The 11,390-nt window shown below is 38.0% G+C and overlaps 1 protein-coding gene across 5 annotated transcripts in view; it reads right to left on the reverse strand.

Moving 5' to 3' along the window:
- The window catches only part of DHX57 (DExH-box helicase 57), a 65,721-nt gene that overhangs the window by 14,998 nt on the left and 39,333 nt on the right, over positions 1-11,390 (reverse strand). For all 5 annotated transcript variants that reach the window (XM_055539857.1, XM_055539856.1, XM_055539858.1 and 2 more), the window contains 5 exons: positions 9,483-9,599; positions 4,860-4,956; positions 3,634-3,807; positions 2,851-3,051; positions 1,438-1,714 (listed from right to left, as the gene is read on the reverse strand). In XM_055539857.1, coding sequence (XP_055395832.1) covers positions 1,438-1,714; positions 2,851-3,051; positions 3,634-3,807; positions 4,860-4,956; positions 9,483-9,599 — 866 coding nt within the window. The remainder of the gene's footprint in view (positions 1-1,437; positions 1,715-2,850; positions 3,052-3,633; positions 3,808-4,859; positions 4,957-9,482; positions 9,600-11,390) is intronic.

Genomic DNA, 11,390 nt, shown 5'->3' on the forward strand with positions numbered 1-11,390 from the left:
GGACTCTTCACATTATATACAAAAACTAGCTCAAAATGGAGTGAAGACCATAATGTAAGAGCTAAAACTATAAAACTTTTAGGAAAAAATATACAGATAAATTTTCATTACTTTGGATTTGGCAATGAATTCTTAACCATTACAGCAACAGTTTGAGCAACAAAAAACTAAATAAACTGGAATTCATAAAAATAAAAACTTGTATTTCAAAGAACAGATCAAGAAAGTGAAAAAGGCAAACCACAGTATAGGAGAAAACATTTGCACATCATGTACCTGTTAAGGAACTTATATCCAGAATGTATAAAGAATGCTTAGCTCAATAATAAAAGGACAAATAACCCAATTTAAAAATGGGCAAACTATCTGAAGACATTTCTTGTCAGATATACAAATGGACAAGAAGAAAATGAAAAGATGTTTAATATCATTGGCCATTAGAGAAAAGATCAAAGACCACAAATTCACAGCATGTAGGATAGTTAAAACTGTCAGATAATAGTAAGTGTTAGTAAGGATGTGGAGAAATTACAATCCTGATAAAATGCTGGTCAAGTGTAAAATGCAGCTACTCTAGAAGAGTCTGGAAGTTCCTCAGAAAGTTAAATAAACAGCTAGTATTTGACCAAATTATTTCACTCCTAGGTCTTATACCTAAGACAAATGAAAACATATGTTCACATAAAAACATGTACATGGAAGTTTATAGCCAAAGGTGGAAACAATCCCAAATGTCCTTCAAGTGCTGCATGGATAAACAAAATGTGGTACACCCATACAAAGGAATATTATTTGGCCATAAAGGAATGAAGTACTGATACATACTATAACATAGATGAATCTTAAATGCATTATGCTAAGTGAAGAAGTTGATCACAAAACACTGTATATTATTTCATTAATATGAGATGTCCAGAAGAGGCAAATCTATGAACATAGAAAGCCAGCTGGCGGTTGCCTGGGGATGGAGGAGATGGGGAGATTGGAGGGAAATAGGAGAGTGATAAATAAGATTTTTTATGAAGTGACAAAAACATTCTAAAACTGACTAGGGTGATGACTGCACGATACTAAAAACTACAGTGCACTTTAAATGGGTGAATTATATTTCAATAAAGCTGATAAAAATGTAGTCCAATGTATTATTGTTTTTTAAAGTCATGCAGGGACACTTATTTTTTTATTTTACTATAATGGGCAAGTAAAGGAGACACAGAAAAAGCATATTTATAAATAAGCTGGATCTCTAGTTCTCAATCTACTTGGGGCATGGATTTCTTTGAAGATCTGATAAAAGTTTTAGACATTGTGCCTTGAAAGATTCACATATAATACACTCAGAGGAAAAATTTTAAGGGGCTCACATAACCCTGAAGCACCCCCATGGTTCCCTTAGACACTTATAGACTCCAGCTGAGATGAATGCTGTTTACTTACAAAAGGAGACTTAAAAGCTAAACTGGCAGCAATGGTGAGAGCAGGATCCAAACAGCGGAAGATAGACCCAAACAGCATTAGTTTGCCGATTCTCACATCTACAGGCAGAGAGGCCAAGTGATACCCGAGAGGGGTCAGTGTTTCGTCTGGAGTTAATGCTCCCAAGTCTCGTAATCGTATTTTTGAGGCACGGAGAGAATCAGTGTGCGGGGGTTCAATGAGCCGAGCGAACACAGACTGGAGACTGTGAGTGCTAAACATCTCTAAAATTTTAATTCTGAAAGAAGAAAACAAAACAATTGTCAAGTTTATTTCTGGTGGGATGACACAAAGAAGTAAGCTTCTGCCATGAATGAATAATAATTTATAATTTCCCAAATATATGCTTTTATAAACCAAACAATCTCAATTTAAATAAATTAAAAAAAAAACCTCTTATGTCTTGTACTTCTCCTACCAATAAATTGCAGAAACACTTTCAGATTCTGAAATTTACTGAGATTCAGAATATATTTCTCTCTATAAACTTCCAAAATACTTTTCTCTGTAACAGTGGATTCAAATCACAAAATAACACTGAAATGATCCACCTACTCTCTTTCCCACATCTGAAATTGCACAGCAATTGTTTATGAAATTAATGTGCATTGTGTCCTGCCTGTGGCAGCTCTTGAAAAGCTGTTTTTAAATTATGAATTTAGGTAATTTTCGAAAGAGAAAAATTTAATATGTAAAAAGCTTATTTTACTTACAATTCCTTTACATTTTTACTAATGTAATAGAAGGACCTCAAAATATACCAATTGGATAAAAGAAGAGCATAATATCTTTGTATAAGCAACTTTTTTCCTTTTGGGGTAACATTTTATGGGCATTCTCTCTCAAAATAATGACTTGGTCAAAGGGCATGGATAGCTTTAGAGTTCTTATATAAAGCCATGCAAATTTTCAGAAAGGCTGAACCAAAGGTTTTCCAGCTTCAGTAACCTCAATTATTCATTCATTCACTACATTCTATTTTATGATATTTGTTCTTGTTTGTTCACCAGGTAAATAATGGTGTTTCAAGTTGCTTTTGTTCACTTTGTTCTAATTGATAATGAGGGTGCAGATTTTCCCCTGTGATGATTTAATATTGGTGCTGCCCTAGCAGAAATTTCTTGGTGAGTTAGATTACTTTCTTGATTTATAAGTGTTATTCTTAAGCTCTATTTTAAGGCCATCCTCTGCAATGCAAGAAATCTTGATGTGAAGCAATATGGTAAAGGCAACACCGAAGAGCTCTTTGCAAATGAATGAGCTCGTCCAAGTGCACGCTTAGCAAAATATCTTGTACTGAAAAAAGAAAACATGGAACGTAGGGTGAGAAACACTGGGACCTTTTGGAAGCAGGACACGAGGACCAACGTGTACCTCAGACAGAGCTGTTCCAATGGGACTCTTTGTATTTCTGGTAGCTGCTGCTTTAGAAGTTGGTGATTGAAGTGATGGCTGGTGAATAAATGGAAGCAGACCCCAGACGCTACACGACCTGCTCGACCTTTTCTTTGCAGGGCATTGGCTTGAGAGACAAAAGTATCCTCTAAACTTTCCATCCCTTTGCTGGCATCATATCTATAAAGTAAAGGAAAAGGTAAAAAGGAGTTACTTTATAAAAATGTGGCCAAGATTTTATTTGGTATGGACAGATCAGATGAACTGCTCTACTTCTGCTGAAGGACAGTATCCCCGCGTGTTCTGGGATAGTTGAGTGCTAAGTGTTCATTTAAATGGCTTCTTTAGTATATACCACATTCAGGTTTTTTATTCAACTTTAAAAAAATAACATCCCATTTAATTTTTTTAAATAGGACGTTTTGATATATGCACACTTCATGAAATGATTACCAATCTTTTGGTAATTAACATATCCATCACCTCCCATACTAATTCTTTTTCATTCAAGTACATGTAAAGCATATGAATGAAAAAAGAAAAATAATTACTTCTAAAGTAAAATTTTAAACTTTCACCTCTATTTGGGAGAGAATGTAAGACTCATGGCCCTAGCTATAGAAACACTCATATATCTACAGAGTTTGCATAAAGCTTTTTCAAACAGTAATCTACATAGCTTAACAGCATTAGCCTTTAACACCTGTGTTGCTCCAATTGAGGCATCTTTAGCCCCTCTTTTACATCACCAAAAGAGGATACCTCTTTTCTTTCATTTTCCCAGAATCGATGACATAGACAACATCATCGATGGTTATGGATGTCTCAGCAATGTTGGTAGAAATTATAATCTTAGTTACACCCATAGGAGGTTTTACAAACACAGCCTGCTGCTCTTCACTGGATAAAGACGAATGAAGTGGGTGAATAACACATCTGAAAAAACAAAAAAAAACAAGAACATATTGAGTGTTCTAGCACAAAACACTGAAATCAGGTTATAATGGGTGGATTTCTATTAAAGCAATATGACTCCCAAAACAAGCAGCTTCTCTACAACCTGTCCTCAAGATCCAAGTCTTCTAAGTGAAAAGGCTTTTCCTGACCCTTACAAAGTACTTACTGAGTTCTGTGAACTAAAAACCTTGCATCAACTTGGGAAAAACTGGAGTGTAATTCCGTAGTAAATAATTAGTAAGAATAAATAGTTGATATTCTACAAGTAACCCAAGCCCAGCATACACTAACCAAACAAGAATTTTTTTCCCTATGCTTAATTCCAGAGAGAGAGAGAGACAGTCATGTATGCTAAGAAACTTCATTCTTCTATTTCTAGGGGGTGTTCATCTGTCAAGTAGTTGTCCCCTTAGTTATGAAGATATACCCAGTGTTTTCTGCTATTGGAAGAGGAACCACTGAAAATCATTTTTTCTCAAAATGGTAGCATTTCTTTGTTGTTATTAACACTGGCTTCTTTAATCCCTGGTATTTGGCAACTGAAATAGCAGTTGACCATTGAACAATCCAGGGATTAGGGAGAGCCAATCCTCTGTGCAGTCAAAAACCCACATATAATTTATAATCAGTCCTTTATTACGCAGTTCCTCTGTACCTGTGGTTCTGCATCCATGGATTTAACCAACTACAGATCATGCAGTACTACAGGATCTACCATTGACAAAAAAATCCATGTATAAATGGACCCGTGCAGTTGAAACCCATATTGTTCCAGGGTTAACTGTACATGCAATTTTGCTGAGATACTATGCTAAGTGAAGAGAAACATTTTTATATAATGGAATAGAGATATGAGTTGACTTCCTGAAACAAACTGCTTTGTCTATTCCCAGCTGGCATAAACAAACATATTCTTGAGGAGTGACACCAGGATCTAAAGAGGGTGATGACAGTCAAAGAGATCTTTCTGGTAATTCATTTTCACATATAACTGCAATAGATGATTAAGAATATAAAAAACAATGACTTACCGATTACTACGTCTATTGTTGAAAAGAGAATTAGACTGGAGCTGTTCATATAGCATTTTGATTTCTGCTAGTCCCGGTAAAAATACAAGTATAGCACCTAGGTATATAAAAAGAGTTGGACCATAAAAAAGGCTGAGCCCTGAAGAATCGATACTTCTGAATTGTGGTGTTGGAGAAGACTCTTGAGAGTCTTTTGGACAGCAAGGAGATCAAACCAGTCAATCCTAAAGGAAATCAACCCTGAACATTCACTGGAAGGACTGATGCTAAAACTGAAACTCCAATAATTTGGCCACCTGATGAGCAGAGCCGACTCATTGGAAAAGAACCTGATGCTGGGAAATATTGAAGGCAAAAGGAGAAGGGAACAATAGAGGATGAGATGGTTAGATGGTTAGATAGCATCACAGACTCAATGGACATGAACTTGAGCAAACTCCAGAAGATAGTGAAGGACAGGGAAGCCTGGCTTGCTGCAGTCCATGGGGTTGCAAAGAGCCAGACACGACTTAGTGACTGAACAACAATGTATAAAAAGAATCAATCTGATAGATGCAAAAAAGAAAAAACTATTATAGATTATAATTTCAAATGAAAAATGTAATAATCTGAGACTTTTTCACTATCAATTTTCTCTTCTTTGTAAAGTGAAAGTCACTTAGTCATGTCCAACTCTTGTGATCCCATGGACTGTAGCCAGCCAGGCTCCCCTGTCCATGGAATTTTCCAGGCAAGAATAATGGAGTGGGTTGCTTTTCCTACTCCACGTCTTTGTAAAGTCCCCAGGGAATTAAGTGGAAAACAAACTTGTAAAATATATTTTCTGACTTAATAACTAAAAAATGAATGAGGTACTGTATCTTTCTAAAACAGAAAAAAATACGACATGTAGAAAAATATAATGCCTTACATTACATAAGAATCATTAGCAACATACTCTTTAAACATACTTCTTCAATGTACTGGCTCTGACATTCTCTTTCTATAGAAAGAATTATCCTTCTAATCTTATAAGACAGGAAGACTCTTCTCTACATTACTAAGTAAAATCCATAAACATTTCACTGGAAATGAGAAAAAGGAGCTATAACTGGCCAACCAATCTGGTAATCTAAATTCAGATATGTGTTGAAGAGGCCATACAGAAATTAACCATGCCATAAATATGTCTTATGGGTTTTAAAATTTTACATTAAAGACAATAAACAGTGATAACTGATTATAGTGTATTTCTGTGTTAAGAGCAGTCACTCAGCAATAGACACCTTTTGTGCTTCATTCAGAGAGGAAACTGACCCTCTTCAATAGCCCCTCCTTTAATCTCACAAATATTTATTGGGTACCTTTGTCAGCTCTGTGCTAGGTACAATGGAAGGTAAAACAAAGATCTGCCCACAAGGAACTCATGACCAATTATTTATCATGCTTATTCTCCCCACAAAATAAATAAGGAAACTAAATTATTACAAACATTGAAATGAGAAGGACAAAAGACATCTTTCAGTGTTCATTCTAATACTTCATAGTTTACAAAGAATGTTCATACAGATTATCTCCATTTGATCCTCATAACCACCTGTTAAGAAGAGTATTAGGACCTTTAAAGTGACCGAGTCACACAGTCAGGTAACAGAGCTTAATAGGAAGGGTGTGCCAACACAAATATGGGGTTTCTGGTACCAGATCTATGCTCTTTCCATTACATACCCCATGCTTCACTCTATTAAAGTAATACAAAATTTAAGAGTGGTAAAATAATCTATATGGAATGGGAAAAAACTGTATATTTCTATGTGCCTTTGATCTGCTCTGCACTCATGGCTTGGCCATCAGTATCAAGGTTATCTTTAATATTCACAATATGTCACCAACTGCCTAATCACTACATCAACTTTACTTTGAATTCAGATAACTTTCCAACATTTCTTTTTGACTGCTATACTTTAATTTTTTCAATAATAGTCTTTTCCTTTGGGATGAAATAAGATATTTAATCCAGTGATAATGCATTAACCAACACTGGCTATTTGCCAAGAAGTGAGAAATAAGGCACTTCAATAATTCTGTGTGTTTCACATGTTTCTTCAGAAAATAACATTAATGATTAAAATCCAGGCAGAAAAGGGCAGTCACTAAGCACTGTGTAAATGAAAAAGTTGGCTTAAAGCTCAACATTCAGAAAACGAAGATCATGGCATCTGGTCCCATCACTTCATAGGAAATAGATGGGTAAACAGTGGAAACAGTGTCAGACTTTATTTTTCTGGGCTCCAAAATCACTGCAGATGGTGACTGCAGCCATGAAATTAAAAGACCCTTACTCCTTGGAAGAAAAGTTAAGACCAACCTAGATAGCATATTGAAAAGCAGAGACATTACTTTGCCAGCAAAGGTCCATCTAGTCAAGGCTATGGTTTTTCCAGTGGTCATGTATGGATGTGAGAGTTGGACTGTGAAGAAAGCTGAGCACCAAAGAATTGATGCTTTTGAACTGTGGTGTTAGAGAAGATTCTTGAGAGTCCCTTGGACTGCAAGGAGATCCAACCAGTCCATTCTAAAGGAGATCAGCCCTGGGATTTCTTTGGAGGGAATGATACTGAGGCTGAAACTCCAGTACTCTGGTCACCTAATGCGAAGAGTTGAATCATTGGAAAAGACTCTGATGCTGGGAGGAATTGGGGGCAGGAGGAGAAGGGGACGACAGAGGATGAGATGGCTGGATGGCATCACCAACTCGATGGACGTGAGTCTGGGTGAACTCCGGGAGTTGGTGATGGACAGGGGGGCCTGGCATGTTGCGATTCATGGGGTCACAAAGAGTTGGACATGACTGAGCGACTGAACTGAACTGAACTGAACTGAATGAGCACATAATAAAATTTTCTGATCTATGATTCCACTTGATTATCATTTAACAATGCTGCAGCTATTTATGCAACAAATATTTATTCCATACCTAAATATTCCTGGTACTGTTCTGGGTCTTAGGAACATCCCTCAGACCCTAGAACAGAATTAAGAAATCCTGGGAGGGATTGGGGGCAGGAGGAGAAGGGGACGACAGAGGATGAGATGGCTGGATGGCATCACTGACTCGATGGACGTGAGTCTGAGTGAACTCCGGGAGTTGGTGATGGACTGGAAGGCCTGGCGTGCTGCGATTCATGGGGTCGCAAAGAGTCGGACAGGACTGAGCGACTGAACTGAACTGATTCATTCTTAAAGAGTTTATATTCTACTAAAGGAGACCATTAGTAAGCAGAACTACAATTTTGGATAGTGTTAAAAGTACTATAATAAAAATTAAACCCATTTTTGGGTATTATGATAAGAGTGAAGGGAGAGGCAACAGGGTGGTCAGAGAAGACTTCTCTAAAGAGAAGACATTTGATGGAAACCTGACTGATGTGAAAGATCCAGTTATGAGATCTGGGGATTCATTCATCCTGGGGGTAAGGGGCTACAGATGAGGTAAGAGGGCCACTAAGAAGACAGTGAGCAAGGCAACAGTAGGGATTGCCCTGTGTTATTAACAGGAAGAGGAGGAGTAATAACAGTCGTAATAATAACGATGATAAATAGACTACCATAATTTTAATACTGTTAGGGGCAGTAGCTACTGGGCATTAATTATATACCAGGCACTGTGCTAAGTGTTTTATATATGGTTTCTTTTAATCCTCAAAATAGAGGATTTATTATTGTCTTTGTTTTATCATGGGGCTTCCCTGGTGGCGCAGAGGTTAAAGCATCTGCCTGCAATGTGGGAGACCTGGGTTCAATCCCTGGGTCGGGAAGATCCCCTGGAGAAGGAAATGGCAACCCACTCCAGTATTCTTGCCTGGAGAATCCCATGGACAGAAGAGTTTGAAGGGCTACAGTCCACGGGTCGCAAAGAGTCGGACACGACTGAGCGACTTTACTTTCACTTTCACTTACTTTTCTTTACCACAAGGAGCCTGAGGCATAGAAAAGATAAGAGCTTTATCATCCAAGGTTACAGAGTAGACAACAGGAAGTTTAACAGATTCTCCAAAGTCTGTTCTCTTGACCCCATGGTCCTGTGGTCTCCAACTGTCGAGTCTTCATGTGACTCAAACACTCATTACTAGATTCCCATTTAGCCCGGGACTCCCAGATGGTGCAGTGGTAAAGAATCTTCCTGCCAATGAAGGAGATGCAAGAGATGTGGGTTTGATCCCTTGGTTGGAAAGACCCCCTGGAGGAGGAAATGGCAACCCACTCCAGCATTCTTGCCGGGAAAATTCCACAGACAGAGGAGCCTGGTGGGCTTCAGTTCAGGGGTTGCAAAGAGTTAGACATGACTGAGCGATTGAGCAGGCATGCAGAGAGGCAAATGAGTGTTGAATACGCAGACACGTAGGCTTCTTTTCAGCCTTCTTCCTTTTGGATTTCGTATTGTTAACGTCCTTTTACTCAAGTGGGTAAAAGGTAAAATTTCCCCCTGAAAAATCTAATAAGGAACTTTACAACAACTGGAGATGGAAAGGTGAAGAAAACTGGGGTGAGGGCTCCAGGAAGACAGGCTGTCCCCACAAACCTGTGTCAGGAAGGAGGGTCCCTGCCCTTGGCCGGCTCACACTTGAGACAAGCAACAGTTACCTGGAGGGTAGGAGTGCTTTCCGTCCACAATCCACTCTAACAAGGCCTCGATTAATTCAAGATTAACCTTTTCAAAATCCATAACGGACATTGTTTTGATGACTGATTTGTTAACTCCTGCAAGAAAGGTAAAAATAATAACGATATTAATAGTTTCATGCCTTATTGAAGAAAATATGCCTGGGAACTAGGTGTATCTTGATTTAATAACACAGATGTTCACACTGAATGCACAGAAATGAACTTTTTTCCTTCAGTCTCTCAGAAAGTACAGGCTCACTAGCAGCACTTTGTTACCTGAAGAGCAGGCTCCTGGCCCTGCTTCAAAGGGCCAGAGAGGCAACTTTTTACTGTCTTCCTTCCTTCCCCTTTTATCTACCATGCATCTATTGACAGTTTAAGTTCTAGAAACAAGATTTAAAGTCAAATGTATTTCAGAAAACCCTTCCAGATTTAACCAAGTTGTGAGTCATATCAGACAAAGTCCAGCTAACAGTAATTGTAAAAATCAAAGCACCCAGACCACAGCTTTCAGCATCATTTTTACAACAGTGGCTTTTAACTTTTAGATTCCTTTATGAAAATCATAAAAGTTACGAATCTTCCCTGAAAAATACATGTGATTTTAATGGCTTCACCAACACTGCTGAAGTCTACCCACAGACCTCAGGTTAAGGGTCTACAGTCTCCTTCTAATTCATATGAGTCCTAGTAAAAGACATAGTTCCTTATGTTGTACTATAAGCCTCTTTTTGAAACTATAAGCTCTTTTTAAAAACAAACAGCAGGGACTTCCCTTGTGGCCCAGTGGCTAAGACTCTGTGCTCCCAATGCACGGAGCCTGGGTTCCATCCCTGGTCAGGGAACTACACCCCACATGCCATAACTAAGAGTCTACATGCAGCAACTACCACAAAACAAAGTCCCCAAACCAAACAAACGAACAGCATAAACGGGGAGACTAACTCTCCAAAGATAGCTGCCCTTTCCTTTAGGTCTTTCTAATGACCCATCACCTGAAACAGAATCTAACCACAGCTAAATAACTGTAGTTGGTATCAAGGAAGGGAAGCTTCCTACATTTTGCTGAAAAGCTTGAAGAGAGGCAAAAGCCATTTTTAAACAATGCTGTTCTAACAGTGAACTGTATGTTGGTAAAAAGTCAAACAAAGGAAGAAACAGGGTACGCAAGCAAAGATGTGGATGGTATGGAAGGCAGAGCAGGAATCATTTTTATTTGCCAAGATTCCAAATAGCCAGACTTTTCCAAAAGGAGAACCAGTTAACTGGAAAAAAAGGGAAATGAAAAATATTTTTTTAATTAAAAAAAGTTCAGCAGGGCTTACTAATCAATACAATATTTTAAAAGACTTATTATTCTCTTTCAACTAGAAAAAGTTTTAAAAATTGAGCTAGGGAACAACATTTAATTTTCTGAAAGGTGAAAGAAAGCACTGAGATCAGCTAGATAGAAGTCTTTGTTTCAGAGGGAGAGGGAGACCAAGAGAAGCTAAGAGACCGGCCCAGCATCACACAGAAAACAGCAGCAGAGCCAGGCTCCCAACCTCAAATCCTTAGAAAAGATTTCTCAGAGGCACTTTCGGAACTTCTGTGTTCCTATGCTGGACATTAGAAGGACTGTGACTTAGATCCAGTCAAAATTCTTAAAGAAAACTCTGGAATTTCAAAAGAGAAACCAAAGAGAGTCCTGTTAACTAATATAACAGAATAAGGAAATGGGAACTGTCAGCTGGTATGAAGTACAGAAAGAACACAAACATTTGAGTCAGAAATTCTTATCTGCCTGCACTAACTGACTGGCCCTATGCTGTTGATTTGTATTGTCTTATTTAATCTCCTAAATAACCACATTTTATAGATACAGAAACTAGCAATAGAGAGGATGAA

The sequence above is a fragment of the Bubalus kerabau genome, chromosome 11, assembly GCF_029407905.1.
Source record: "Bubalus kerabau isolate K-KA32 ecotype Philippines breed swamp buffalo chromosome 11, PCC_UOA_SB_1v2, whole genome shotgun sequence".
NCBI lineage: Eukaryota > Metazoa > Chordata > Mammalia > Artiodactyla > Bovidae > Bubalus > Bubalus kerabau.